Genomic DNA, 15,820 nt, shown 5'->3' on the forward strand with positions numbered 1-15,820 from the left:
ATATTATAGTGTAGACCTTGGGCTCACGGTCTAAATCCCCAATTGCTATTCGGATTGACAGTAACTAATGATGAGTGAATCACAATCAAATCGTTACTCCTTTTACTATTTTGAAATAAAGACGTCATTTTCCAACAAAAAACAACAATTGATTATTTGAAAACTATCTATAGCCCCCTGGTTAAGTCCTGGTAGCATATTTTTTTTATTTATTATTTTTTTTATTTTTTATTTTTTTTGGGTCGCAGATTTTGTCACAACACCAGAAAGAGAGTACGCTGACGCATTTTGGCTGCCGTGTTTTAGCAACCGCTTTTCCACCAGGAAGTAGATGCGACCTGGAGCAAAACAACTCTCTTCGGGCTCTCTTCACTTCCCTATTAGAACAAAAAAAATTATTTGTGGGATTAAAAAGAAAATAGGCTACTTTTCAGCCTCAGAATAAAGTGTTCCTCGCTCTCTTTGCCGCAATATGTTGAAACACGTTTCAGGCAGGAAGGAAGAGGTTCTGATCGTTTCCTGACAATTTGCCGCAACTCTCGCTTTGCTCGCCAGGAAAGCAGATTATACACAGAGAAACCGAGGTTGTTGGATTATGATGTGCGCTGTAATCCAGTGGGATGGACGTAGAAGGGTGAAGGGATCAGGTGATACTTCGGTTCCGGAGAATGTCTGGGGTTAAAAGATGCTCGAGAGGAATTTATTTGAGGGGCGACTTAAATCAAATAGTCAGTAGTTATTTGTGATTGATACTTTGTCTATATTTCATCGGGTACACACTAAAAAGACACACTACAGAATAAATTTAATTTACATTAATACAGTCGCAATTACAAGAATATTAACTAACAATATTAGCAGTCAAGTCATAACAAAAGTGAATAGTAAAGCTAAAAGTCAATCATTTACAAGAATGAAGTCGTAATATGCATAAAAATGTTAAGTTTACAAGGAAAAATAGAACTTTTTCTCTAATATGATAAAAAGTCATTTTATGGGATATAGACAAAAAGAAAAAGTTTGTAAAATTGTTACAAATTACACAATTTTGCGGGAATAAAGTAATAACTCAAGAAGAAAAAAAAGGCACAATTAAAGTCCTGGGGATAAAAAGGAAAAATCTCAGGAGTACAAGACATTTTTTGGGAAGTTGTATGTTATGAGAAAACACTAAATTTTACGAAGTGATTCTACTATTACTCTAATATAAGAAACGAGAAAAAAAATTGGTTGGAATTTTGGTTAGTTGAGCTCATAGAACTTGATGTTAATATCCCTAATAATAAGCACTGTTGAGTGGGGAGAGGTGTAATCACTTCATCAGGGTCATCAGGTGGGCACCCTCCTTCCTCAGTGTTTTCATTGATAGGCCCACGACACCTGCAGAGGGCTCAACGGTAACACCTAGCGTCCTGGGTGTGCCCCCTTCTGCTTTTACCCCTCTTTAATGACCTGTTGGAGCCCAGTTGGAATCCTTCCTCTTGATCCAAATCCCTCCGCTGCTCCGCTCCGCTACTTCCCACAGTGACCTGGGGCCTCACTTATCAATGCTGCGTACGCACAAAACGGTGCCTGAAAGATTTGTATGCAGGTTCCTGCGCAAAGTTACAGTATGTGACCTATCAAAAAAAAAAAAAGAAAAAAAAAGCTTGACGGGGAAAAAGTGTCTACTTACGGAAACCCTAATCCATCCGTACGGGTAAACACGTTATGGAGACAAGGAAAAGTAGCGACGCATGAAAGTGGTGAATAGAAGCCATGACTCTCCCACGCTAGTTTCAATAACAAACGTTAATTGATTAGATTTTGAACTTTATTTGAGACTTTTTTGTTATGTCCTTTTTTTAATATTGAATACTCCTCATGCATTTAAATTGCACTCTGGGATTAATAAAGTAGATTAATTGATCGAGCAATTGAGATGGATCCAATGCAAAATGACAGTAAATTGGCGTCTGGCGATGGGTGCAATTATTTTTTTGGGGGGCATCTACTTTTAAATTGGACTCCCCCCCCCCCCACTTTACAAGCCTCCGTTCTCTCACTGCATTCACTGCAGCAGTGACCTCCTGCCTCGCTAATTGACGTCCACCTCGCCGATAAGCATGTAGACTTCGGTGTCTGAGAAATTTCTTTTTTTCCCAAATTGTTTCTGCCGTTGCCATAAAATAACCCTTCACACTACATTAGCCAGTCACGTTTATAATAATAATGAGCTGAGTTTGTTTGATTTTGTTGCGGGATTAATATGGGTACTTTCCAAACTGTGACTTGTCAAGCAAAATTTCCTACAGGTGTGCATATCTCAATAATTCCCAACAGGTGTGCTTAATATGCACATTGATTCCAAATTGGCATTTGATGTGTGCGGGGGAGTGAAGGGGTGTGGCTAGTTGCGTCCTGCCAGTGTACAGCGACTGCTCCCAACTAGAATAAATGAAGGACACATCAAAACACTTATTTTATTTGTTCACGTGTTGTGTTTTAGTTGCAATAAAATATTGAACAGTGCTTTTCCGGTTTCATCTCTCAGCCATGTCGCTGTCTCGATATGTGCAATACGACATGAATAAAGCCCATAATTTTATCGTCAGTTGTACATGTTTAAAATGTGGTAAACTGACAAAATTTCCCCTCTTCTTGAAAATAATAAAATTATATTAAATTTGGGGACTTTTTTTTTTCAGTAAAGGCCTTTTCTCACTGCACTTGCTCAGTGTGAAAGTCCCCTGCATCAAAGCGCAACGACGACGGCAACGGAGATGCGGCCATCCCATATTTGGAAGTGGTGATGCAACAGCCTTAGAAGGAAGTCAGAAGGCTTTCCCTGCTGAGTGGACTGCAACTCTGCAATATGTATTTATCATTGTTAGAAAAGAAAGCCCTAACTTTGCGTATTTTAAGGAGGAGGAGGTGATGCACCACCAAAAAAAATTTTATAAAATAGGGAATGGGATCATCCCATACTAATTTCATGGCAGCATTTCCGAGTTTAAATTCGCTCGTGAGCTTTCTAGTTCCAGGAAGAGCGCTTCGAGGCGTATTTCGGGCTGATCAGGGAGCTTTGAAAGGGAGTTTGAAATCCTCCCACAGAGATGTTTTAGTATATTATTTTTCTATGGGCCCAAAGTTTGGGATAGTGAGAATCTGAAATTATTATGCCTTCCTCAAGTTGCCCCCTTGCTCTTTACATCAGACGCCCTCCTGATGCAATTTGGTCGTACACTAGTTTCAGCTTTTGTGTGTATGTACACTTTTAGTAAGAATCCTACGCACTTTTTGATAAGTGAGGCCCCTGATGGCTTGCTTGAGGGCCTGACCTCGAACTCCCATCCCCTTTAGGAACCTATTTGTACATTCCGCGATGAATCCTCGACAGGGATGACCTGTGTATGCTAGCCACGTTGTTGTGCCTCCGTAGCCATCTTCATGTATTTCATCTTTTTACGTTCATACACTTCTGCAACTGCAGCCTCCCATGGTACCGTAAGTTCAACAACAAACAGGCACTTATGTGAAGTTGACGATGACATAAGATCTGGCCTGAAATTAGTTGTTAAAATCTCAGGTGGAAACTTGAGTTGCACTGGCTCTCATGGGCTGCAGAGAAGCTGAGCTGGCATAATGACCATAAGCCTGCGAAGCCATAAGCGGCCATAGACGCGCACCACTTCCCCTGGATGGAATTTTTATTAATTTTTTTCCTCCTCCTCAACCCACAACATGCAGCCAGCAATAATGTGGCTGAGGGCCGTAACGCTGTTGTGCAGGACCCCTTTGGGCTGGCAATGGGCCATGAAGCACAAAATCCCATCTGGTGTACCGCTGCCTCACAATGCAGTGTGCATGGGGCCCAAATAACACAAAATCCAAATAACACAAAACACATTACACTATAGGGAAGATGTATATTTTTGAGATGCATGCATTGTTTGATGGCCAATTGCACACTATACAGGCAGTAATGGGTTCAGGTTAAAAGGAATAAGGAAGTGGTATTTCTGCCGAATGGCCACTGCATGAAATAAGGGTGCTTGGTGTTTATATAGTGTGGGGGGGACTTTTGCCAGAAAGTGTAGCCCCCAGCCTGTTGTCATCATGAAGCTAGTTTTTAGTTGCAACCCAAAAAAATCAGCCAAAAGAAATGAAGACTTCTAAGCTACGTCTCAACAATTCAGTACTAAATTGTTCTTAGTTTGCACGTTTTCAGCGCTGACCTTCAAACATTTTTAATGTATTAAGAAACAAAATACGATAAATTAACAGTCGTTCAAGTTTAATAATAACTCATTGCTGTCACTACATTAGTCCAAGACATTGAATTTGTACTCACAAAGTTGATGTAAATATTTTTGCAATTAAGTGTTCATTTATACCCCAATCGTGCTATTACAAAATTTTAAAATGTACCGGTAGTTTTGGTTTCAAAGAGGCTAAACCCAACTGATGTAGCTTTGATTTAGTTTAGCTACTTTGGTAATTTTATAGTAGCTTTCATTTTCCAAGTAATTTGCTCAACACTGGGTTTACGTACTGTATGTACAGTATGCTTTCGCACAGTTAAGCTAGTATTATACAGTATTTTCTCTGTTAAATATCTCCAAAAATGTTAAAAGGAAACTTCTTAGTCTCTGCTAGCTGTTCGTGAAACTTTGTGCTTGTGCACTATTTCCTCTCACACCTTGTGCGTCTCCTGGTTACGGCCGACAGTAACCGTTCATTGTCTCAATTAAAAAGACATTACAGTACAATACATATCATACATACAGTAGACAGTATTTTGTCATGAAAAAAATATTTTTTATGCTTTTTTTTCTTTTTTTTTTGCTATGTTACAGAAAAATGTGAATAGGAATAACAACAGATGGGTTCCAAAAAGAAAAAAACACAAATCGGTGAATTTGCAAAAGCTGAACCGCAAACGTGGGAGTCCACTGCAGTATGAGAACCACCTGTAAGATTTTTTTTTTTTGGGGTGGGGGGGAGGTGTATCAATAAAGTTGGAATTTTATAAGAAAAATTATGACTGTTATTCCCGTAACTGTGTAACATTTAAGTGTTTATCTGTGAAGCCTGTGACCTCTTGAAGTTAAGTCTTTCTAGGTAAACACGTACACTTACAGACAAAATACACAAAACACCTGCCATGACACCTTCAGGGAGTGAGTTAAATTAGTTAATTGGTGTCCCAAATCTTTGCCATATATTCCACTATAAATGTGACACCTAGTGACGTGCATCAGTTCACAATTTAAATTTATTTCACTATCATTGGAATTGAATATGAAATGTATATATTTATTTTCTGAGCTGCTTCTTTGGAGCTCCGTGTAGTGGGCTCTTATCTGTGCCCCCCAGTCACTAAAATGTTTATCAGCGCACCCTTCCTCCCTCCCTGCTGGGCATTAAGCCGTACCCCCCTCCCCCCATCTGTGCGTTGAGAGGATTACGGATGGACGGCAGTCCGTTGACGGTTCTTCTTGCTCAGGCAGCTGTCGTCTGTCCGCAAGGGGCGTCGACGACCGCGATGGTGGGTTACTAGGATACCCCGCTTCCCCATCGGAGGATCGCTACAGCTCGTGTACACCGAGGAGAAGTGCGGGTGTCGTTTTTTCTTTCAGACCCCCGCTTGGGACCGCGAACCCCTCATGACATGTTCGAGTAAGTCATTCGATGAGAAGCGTTATACATAGTCGCTATTTTTGTTACGATGCACACATATTTGCGACAAAAAACAACAACAGTTTGTTTCAATTTCAAGCCATTTTCGTATATTATTTGTACAAAACGACAGTGGTGCGTTCATGTGAATCCCGGTCGCTCAGCGGTCATCCGGTCACAGTCTCCACCACCCTTCCTTCACTCCCTCCCCGCTAAACAAACACGGCAGCCTCCATCCACACACAAGCGGCTGTTTTTCACCGCAAAACGAGTCCAGCACCTCATGTGTAAACGGCGCCTCCTTCCCTGGGTGCTTTTGTTTGCTTTTCAGCTCCCCGTGGCTTAACGTGATTGTTAAATTAGCCGTGTAGCTAATTCGCTAGACGTCGCTAGTTGACTCCGAATGAATTGCTTTACACCAAGGAGGCGATATTAGTGGGACTATTAGCGTTCCAGTAATACATGATTTATGTTGTTGATGTTTAGTGTTATTGGAGACTGGGACACGTTATCAACAAATGCTGACACAGATTCTCGTCCCTAAGCCCATTAAATGTGCTAATGCTAGTGAAGGTGGCAGGTTTCAGTCATTTTAAAGGGTGTGTTTTTGTAATTATTTCGAGTCAACATGGGATTTTTTATTCAGCAAGGTTAGCAATGATGCAGTGATGCACCCAAATGAAAATTCTTGACAGAAACTGAAAGACCGCAAGAAATTAGTTTTAATTATTAATTAAAAATTATTAGTAAAATTGCATTTATGGCAATGACTGTGTACTAACCTTACTAAAAGCTAGGCATTGCAACTACCTAAATTAATATTTATGCTTCAGAGAATAAATCACAAAATAAAAATATGTATTTAGCACTGACATTCCAACAGTGCACACATAGGGCTGGGCAATTATTGGGGGGGGGAATCATATCACAATATTTTATCTTTTATATCAGTAGATATCACTATATATCATGATATGAAACAAATCACGTTTTGTCAATTTTAAATGTTCCCTGATCTTAACCTTTTGATATAAATATTTTTCTGTAAAAAATAATCCATCCATCCATCCATCTAACCATGGAAAAGCTTTCAGGTTTTCCAACTTTAGTTTGCGCCCAGGGAGTTGGTAATGAGGCTCCCTTAATTTAATTATTCACTTGAATTCCTTATTTACAACCATGCTTACCAGTAGCATGTCTTGTTTGTTGTTCTTTTGATAGGGGAGGGAAGCATGCTACTGTTTCTTGTCAGACATTACAAAACTCAAATAACTACACACTACCGAACGTTTTGGCCCTTTCTTGTAAACAATGACATCTGTTGAGGTTTGGGCTGTCTCCCATCATTTCAATAGAGGGACCTGCCCCCTCCCCCCCCCCCTCCCCCCGCCCAGTGCTCTCCTGCGGCTGCAGCAGTACGCTGCAAACATTAGCAGCTGCTAATGTGCTGTGTGCGTCAACCTAGCTTGACGTGGTTCTATTGACGCCATGTTGATTGGTTCAGCGCGGAGCAACTTCCATTATTATTGGCTGTTCGTCTTCTCTGTCAGAACATGGAAGAACGGTTGTAGCCATATGGCCACAGCCAGGGCTGGCCCTACCCAATGTGGCACCCTAGGCGAGATTTTCTATGGGGCCCCCCTTACATCAACAATTTACAGATGCTTAAAAAAAAAAAAAAAAAGGCGAATAGCAATAGTTTTTAACATTTCTTTTTGTTTATAACATGGCACAAAATTTAAAATAGAACATTTTCTTAATTTCATTACTGTATTATTACTACCAAACAAATCATTAGAATAACTTGCTGTTACGACGCCTAATGGGACAAACCAAACATAGGAACAACTTGACCTCTCTTCCATTTTCTCTCTTTTTTTCCATCTCCTGTGTCCTGGACAGTTTTGGTCATTTTAACGTTTCCAAAGTTCTCTGGGGTCTCATCAATAAATTTGCCTTCAGCAAAGGAGGGAGTATTTGCTATTATCATGTGTACTAATATTAATTGGGCATTTCTTGGTTTGAATCTATGTTGTTCATGTTAAAACTTAGTTATTGCAAAATGTGTATCTTTCCCACTTGAGATTGATTCAGCGACAGACAATTTCATCTGTATTTTACTCAATGACCAAGAAACATTTTCCTTTTTTCACATTTTATTTTAGCATCCTGTAGTTTGACAATTCATCAAGAAGTTCCATTCCTTTTGTTTGTCTCTAGCAATAAGGTTATTTAAGTACATTGGCATCTGTGTTTTATTTAATATAATATATTATATTTAGGGTTTTGAGAAAGAGCTACAAAAATAATGGAAAATGTTATTGTGTATAAGTGTAAGTAGTAAGAGAGAAACACATTCACGAATTTGTAATTTCTTTACCAAGCTCCAGCCTTAGCTTTATAAATTTTTCAAATTTTCTCCACAAATGAGGCTCACTGTTTTAACTTTTTAGTTTAACATTAAATAATGAATGTTTTACATGTTCTTATTTCCCTTTAATATCGTAACGAACTATTGTGTTTATTGTTGTTGTTGTTGGAGGGTTTTGACAATAAGAAGAGTTCTGTTCTGCTTTGCGCTGTTCATTCTGAAGGGGTTTGAATGCATTGCTCTGCACATTGTGGGGAAAATGGGAGAGAGAGAGAGCCCGGGGTGAGCTGATTTCAAAGTATTGTACATAGTTCACCTTGCTCCTTTTTTGATTGCTTATATTGATTTCACTCTCATTTCATTTGAATATAATTTTATTGAGTCGTTGATGGTGTAGTGGTACATTCGGCTGACTTGGGTGTGGGCAGCGTGGGTTCAGTTCCCACCCAGTGACTGTGTGAATGTCAGTGCAAATGGTTGTCTGTCTCAATATGTGTTCCCTGCTACTGACTGGTGACCAGTTCACGGCGTAGTCCGCCTTTCGCCTAAAGTCAGCTGGGATAGGCTCCAGCGCACCGCGACCCTGAACAGGATAAGCGGTATTGTGATTGGATGGATAATTCTATTGAAGGCGAATTCTACCCCCAAAAATTCTACCCGATTTTTGGTGGCCTCTTGAGGCCAGAGTGCAGGGGGTGGGTGAAATGTAAGTAGCTGGGTTTTTGAATAGCGACCCGTGTGTAAGTGTGGTAGAATTAAAATACTGGATTTAAAAAAAATTCACTTAAAATATTTTCTCCAAAATGTCATTCCACAAGCTGTAACACAGCCAAAACATTTGCAAAATAAAAAAAAATAATAATAATTCCGTTATTTGTGGAACCCCCCCTCTTTTTTGCAGTATATTTACCCAGATCCCCCGCTGATTCACTTTTTTTTTTTTTTTTACCTGAACCCCGCTTATTTGCATTAAAAAAATAATAATAATAATAATGTTTTTAATGAAAAAAAAAAATCATGGCAGATATATTGAACGTCAATTATTAAAACATTTTTGCTAGTCGTGTTCAGGCCGGGTGCCTGTCCCCTGTGAATATCTCTGGTCCACTGCTCTGTGTTTTGTATAGACCGCAAATGTGCAGTAATTTAAGGACAGTCTCCAACTTTAAGCAGCATTTGGCCATGTTATCAGTCAAAATAGGTTTAGGCTGATAACCCCCCCCCCCCCCCCCCCCCCCCCCATGTGTGGCCTTCCCTTTGCATCTAGTCCACTGCGCCGTGGCTGTTCTCACTACGGAAGCCCCCTCTCCGCCGACTTGTGCACTTTGCTGCCTTATGAACAATTCACAAAAATTTTTCTTGTCTTCTTTTCCAGCACCGCCAGTAACTCTCCACGCAGCACTCCGGGCAGCTCACCCTCACTGCGGCGGCGGGTGCTGGGGGGTGGCCGGGCCAGTGAGAGCGAGGGAGGGGGAGAGAAGAGTGGTGGTGGAGGAGGAGGAGGGGGCTCGGACAGCCCCCTGTCGTCAATACCGTCGGCGTCCTCGCTCACGTCAGCCTACCCGATCGCCTCCCGACATTTCAGAAGCAATGCCAAGGTAAGTTATGCTCCATACTAAGATCAGCATTGTTGTTATGACTCAATGGCTCAGTTGGAACTCAGGCGAAGCACAAATACTTCAACAATTGTCCGAAGAAGTACAGCTAGAAAACAGTGTTTTCCCACAGGACCAATATCTATTTGCGGTGGTAGGCACCCTACCGGTTGGCCAGGACAAACTCAAAGTGAGATCTCACATTATTACATAATTGCACAAGTTATGCTGTAATGGCTGCTAACAGGCGCAAACCTTCTCCCTTCCTTAAACAGGTCGAGAAGTTGCATCCGTTCCGGTAGTTAGCTGCTATTTGTAGCATTTTCCTCTGCCGCTAACTGCATACCGTCGAAGGCACAGCGGCATTGTAGGGCCTGAAATAAAGTATTGTAATGTCTTTCAGTGATACATGACTAGACGTTAGTCTGTCTCACATTTATTGATAAATTAACGAAATATGGTGACACTTTGAGGCTGTAACTGTCTCTCTCCCCCGGCACTTGGCCATACGCACAGCAAAAGCGATGCGTTCAAAGACAAATCTCAGCCCTTAGCACGAGAGAGCTCTTGTATTATACTGTACCGTATGTATGTATTTTTAACTCCCACACACTTCATCAATTCATGATTCTAATTGTGGTGTTTGTTGTCTTTGCAGAAAATGCAGAGCTGGTACAACGTGAGTATCATATCTAAGACTTAACTTTTGGGGTGCTTCATTTAGACATTAACTTATTGGTAGCAACCGGAGTTCCTCTTTTCCTCTCCCTCAGGTCCTCAGCCCCACGTACAAGCAGCGGAACGAGGACTTCCGCAAGATCTTCAAGAAGCTTCCTGACACGGAGCGACTCATAGTGGGTGAGTGCTAAGCAATGAACATCCTTGACTCAAGAGGGTTTGGGCATCGTGTTCGGTCAGCTGAGCTCTTGTTCCTTTTGCCACAGACTACTCGTGCGCGCTGCAGAAGGACATCCTGCTCCAGGGCCGCCTTTATCTGTCCGAGAACTGGCTGTGTTTCTACAGCAACATCTTCCGCTGGGAAACCACTGTAAGCACCTGTTTTGTGTTAAAAGTCCTTATTTGCTGATCAGAGCTGATAAAGTCAAACACGTATTCCAAAAAACGACTAAAACACTTTTACAAAATGTTTTCCCCTGGGTTAAAATATTTCATTCATCCACTTCCTAGTTCATGGAGGATGATTTAAGACCACAGTAATGTATTTTTTTATTCTGGGTCAGGAGGTAATGCTTTGATTGTGACACAGGCGGGAAAAGGAAAATATGTGAAACAAATTGACATTTTCTGTATATTTTATTAGGGCTCGAACTTGCCGTCTAAATCCCCATTCAGTTTTCGCATTGACAGTAACAAATGAATCGCAATCAAATCATTACTCCTTGTACTATTCTGAAATAAAGATGTCGTTGTCCAGCAAATGAAAAATCCAATTTGATTACTTGAAAACTATCTATAGCCCCCTAGTTAAGTTTTTATCACGTTTTTGTTTTGTTTTGTTTTGGGTCGCAGATTTTATCACAACACCAGAAAAGACCGCTGACGCATTTTGCCTGGCGTGTTTTATCAACTGCTTTTCCCTCTGGAAAAGTCTGTTGCCAAAACGCTTTGTTTTACTTAAAAATGGCTTATGTTAACCAAGATTCCTCGCCACATTGTGGCCGTGGTCTGTTTTGCACCAGTAAAATCGTAAATCGACTCTGGGTGCCAACATCTTCGACTATGCCAGCTAGCTAGCTTAGCTGCTAGTTAGCAGTAGCTGGCTAGCTGTCATCAATCATCTGCCATGATGTGATGAATGAATCATAACTTTAACCAATTCATCTGTGTGTTGCTGAAGAGCTTCCACTCAATAACAGATCAAAGGAGTAAAGCCTTTTCACACTCCTGGGGCTGGTGGAGTGATTTCAGAGTGCAGACAGCAATAGACAAACCAGTAGGAATCCACCAAAAGTATGAATGCTACCAACGTGTCCTAGCCACTCAGTGCCAGAGTAGGGGGGTCTTGTCTAGTATTAGTGCAACGACAAATCCCGATACAAAATCTGCGCGTTTTAGAAAATGGAGCTAAATTCATTAAACACTGTGAAAACACAGCATTAATTGAGAAAAGGTTTAAAAAAAGATGGCACTTGGCATGAGTCGAGGAAACAGGAGGAGATGGAAAGTCTTTCGAAAGTTGGTGCCACAAATTGAAGGAGCCACTTGTTAGCTTCTGCAGCATGTGTTCCCACTCTCACTCAGTCATACAAGTACTAATATAAAATATGTTCGTATATTGTTATCGTGGTACTTCCTCGTTCACCGAGGATTATTTAAGACCACAGGAATTTACTTATTATTATTATTATTATTTTTTTAATTCTGGAGCAGGTTTAACCCTTCCATCATGACTCAACCAGTAAAAAAACATATTTTGTTGCGTATCATCACTGTCTGGCAGAATCTTCGCAACTCCAAAAGTTTTTTTTTCAGTTAATGAAAAAAAATTGCATTTTAAATTTTTTTTTATTTTTTTATTTACCGTTGCATTGTTAGAGCGAGCAATTTTCAACACTATAAATTGGTTATTTGGTAAAAAAAAAAAAAAAAAAAAAAAAAGAACAGACCCACGAGAACTGATCAATAGTATCTATTTATGAAATTGACCACATTTGGACATAGGTTATGTTATTATTATTATGTTATTATATGTTAGTTAGCAGGCACCTTCCTGATTCACAGTGAATGATGTAAGACTTCGAGATTACAATTTTTTTAGTCTGGGTCATGTGGGACACGCTTCCATCCTGACTTAAGCGGCAAACATTTTGTTCTTTGTTTGTTGGTTAGGAGGCTAATTCCTGGTTCACAGTGGGCGCTGTAAGACATGGGGAGCGTCCCATTTTTTTATTCTGGGGTGGGAGAACCACTTCCTTTGCATTGCAACTCATGAGACATGAAGGGAAAATAAGTTGACAGAAAATTGGCACATTTGCTTGTTTTTACTTTGCTTTTTCCAATGATGGTTAGCAGGCTTCTGGTGGAAGACGTTATATGCATGAACCGTACCATTTTTAATTCTAGGATGGGGTAACGCATCGTTCATAATTCAACTGTGAGAAAGACATGCCATATTGTTGCCCATTAGAGGGCTACTTTCTGGTTGAGGAAACTAGCGAAGGGCGTAAGTCGTTTGGAATAGACAGACGAGACTCTACCATTCGCGTTCTGGGATGGGACAAAATCCCACAATCACTCAAAAAAGCACACAGTGAGAGTAAATATTTTTACTCACACATTTACAGCAAAAATGAATGGTTTCGTGATACATGCACCACCATTAGTATGTTATTGCGTATAACCAGCCAGCAGCCACTTGAAAATTATACAGTACAGTATGTTTTAAAAAATAAAATGCATGTCTTTGCAGATCACTATCCTGCTGAAAGACGTGACCTCAATGACCAAGGAGAAGACTGCCAAGCTCATTCCAAACGCTATCCAGATCAGCACAGACAATGAGAAAGTCAGCCATTACACACATACACACACTTACTTTGTAATACTCAGTATAAAAACAAGTCTGCTCCACGGGACAGCTTACGTTTCCTTCTTCATTGTCCATTCCTTCCTTTCTTTCCATTGAAATTTTCAGCACTTCTTCACCTCTTTCGGTGCACGGGATCGCAGCTTCATGATGATTTTCCGCCTGTGGCAGAACGCACTGATGGACAAGGTACAACCCCTTGCCAGCATCGAGCAAACTTCTTTATAATGTAATAAAAGTGGCCTTATTATGTGAGAGTCATATTTTCTATATACATGGTTGCAGTCCTTGTCTCCCAAAGAATTGTGGCACATTGTGCACCAATGTTACGGCACCGAGCTGGGCCTCACCAGTGAAGACGACGACTATGTCTCCCCGACAGCCGAACACATGAACGGCCTGCTGTGAGTGACTCCAAAACACCTTTCTTTTTGGGTTGGGAATCTCTGGCATGAGGCCGATTCAATACATATCGGGATACATGCGTTGCGATGAGATTCAAAAACAATATCTTTAAGGGCGGAACAGTTTGATCCAATTCAGTTCAGTATGGGAGGAATACAATTCGATTCAATACAGTGCGGAAACAATGCAATAGTTAACATTTGTTGATGTTAACTGTAATCATAAAGAACCTTGACTTAGCCCAATTCTGTAAAATAACATTATTATGAATTATTAAATTATAAATTAGACATTGTTACTACTGTAATAATGTCTATTATGTCTAAATGCTTCTTTATACTCGCGTGGGCGGCGACCGCACTGACCTCACTGGCTATCCCGCCCGCAGTTTGCCTTTATACTTGAGCGCAACCCACGCGCGCAGTTTTGAAAATGTACTGCAGTTCTCCTCCAAGTCGCGGGTGTCGCTATGGCTGGTATTGGCTAGGACACCACAGGGTGGAGTTTCCTCTGCATTTTTTGGCCATTTCCGGTAGCCGTTTTTACTTTCCTTTCCGGAACAAGGAACAAAGCAACAACAATGGCGACCGTGTAACAGTGTCTGCTAGAACAAATGGACCTAAATGACCAGATGATATGTTTAATTATGCTGCAAAATCGATCAAGAAGGCGGCGGCTTAGGTGGTATGTGGAACTAAGGGCAATGCTGAGTAAGTCATCACAGCATGTGACTAAAACTGACCAATCACGAGAGATGATCTCCACGGCATTCTACGCGCAGCAACAATTTTTGCCGTGTGCGCTTCAAGTGGACGCATAGGGACTGCGTGGCCCAATGCGTCGGTCACGTTATGCAATGCGGGCGCTGTCGGTCGTGCGAGCGTAGGAGTATAAAGAGGCCTTAACCCTTAACATTTGTTGATGTTGATGTTAATCATAAAGAACCTTGACTTGTTGTAACCAATTCTGTAAAATTACATTATGAATTATTAAATTATAAGTTAGACATTCTTACTACTGTAATAATGTCCATTCTGTCTAACCTTATTTGCAAACATGTAAAACACCACTTTTCCCTGAGCATTGCTGCTTTATAAATAAACAACAATATTTATAAATATCAAGTTAATTATTTAAAGCTATAATCTACCATTTTTGGTGCCACCTACTGCTGGAATTCAGCATTAAAACAAAGCGGTCCATCGCTTCAATATGACGTAGGCTGTGCCGAGTCCAACTGTCCCTGTCTCCCCCTTTCCCAATCCCTCGCGGGTGAATACACACCAAGGTACTGTATAATAGAGCTGTAAATCTGTGACGTAAATAAAACGGGTGAGAGAAACTGTCAATAGTTAATATTCAGTGCAGTCATCTCAGTTCTTAGATGCTATTGTTCACACACAGTTAACTGCGGAGCTCATTTTAACCCTGTTGCTAGCCAAAACAGCATCACCTGCCAAGGCTAGGTAAACAGTCTTTTCGATGAATTCAAGTGTAGAGACTTACCGCCCATTGCGCAGTGTTAAAAGTGATGGTTTCGTATACATATTCTGTAGTATTATTCAGTAATATTCCTCCCCCATCTTCAGTTGAGTAAAAAATACATAACCTGCTCCCTCCGTTATACCAGGCCTGGCGAAGAGTCCATATCAGTCACTGATCTTCTGGACCTGAGCTCGGTGTCGCTTCCCTCCACGGGCGGGTCCCCTCCACCGCTGGTGCCCTGCGGTCAGGCCACCCCTCCCTCAGCCACCACCGGCGCGGTGGGCTCATCCCCGCCCTCCTCAGCCTGCTGCTTGCCCATAGAGGTGCCCTCCTCCTCGGGTCAGCGGCTCAGCTCGGACCCCCCAGAGCCCAGCCCGCCCAACTCCCATAGCTCGGTAGTGTCCGCCGCGCCCACCAGCGCCTCTTCGGTGAGTGTTATTGGTTACATCATTTGTGTAGAAATGCACTTGGTCAGTACGTTTACACACTTGAATGCTCCCTTAAATAAACTGGGTGGAAGGAATAGAAAAGTTGTTGAATACAGCTTCAAAGTCCACCGCATAAGTTGTTTGGAATGGGTGCATATTTCCTCAAATAGTGGCCTCCACTGTTATTGATACCCAAATTAATCGTGGGTATACTAGTGATCATTCCTCTAAGGCCATTTCATGTCTGGGTGTGTCATTCATCCACTTAACAAAAAAAAAAGTAGCTGTATTAACTGTTAATTGATCACAGATCCCCTTGAATAAATAA

General features: G+C 41.1%; 1 protein-coding gene across 1 annotated transcript in view; it reads left to right on the top strand.

The window, feature by feature from the left end:
* Positions 1–15,820, top strand: part of gramd1a (GRAM domain containing 1A) — a 53,793-nt gene that overhangs the window by 20,719 nt on the left and 17,254 nt on the right. The window contains 8 exon segments of the mRNA XM_061776081.1: positions 9,408–9,630; positions 10,286–10,306; positions 10,401–10,485; positions 10,572–10,675; positions 13,058–13,153; positions 13,283–13,363; positions 13,460–13,578; positions 15,210–15,492. Of these exon segments, the coding sequence (XP_061632065.1) occupies positions 9,408–9,630; positions 10,286–10,306; positions 10,401–10,485; positions 10,572–10,675; positions 13,058–13,153; positions 13,283–13,363; positions 13,460–13,578; positions 15,210–15,492 (1,012 nt within the window).

This window comes from Phyllopteryx taeniolatus, chromosome 6 (assembly GCF_024500385.1).
Source record: "Phyllopteryx taeniolatus isolate TA_2022b chromosome 6, UOR_Ptae_1.2, whole genome shotgun sequence".
NCBI lineage: Eukaryota > Metazoa > Chordata > Actinopteri > Syngnathiformes > Syngnathidae > Phyllopteryx > Phyllopteryx taeniolatus.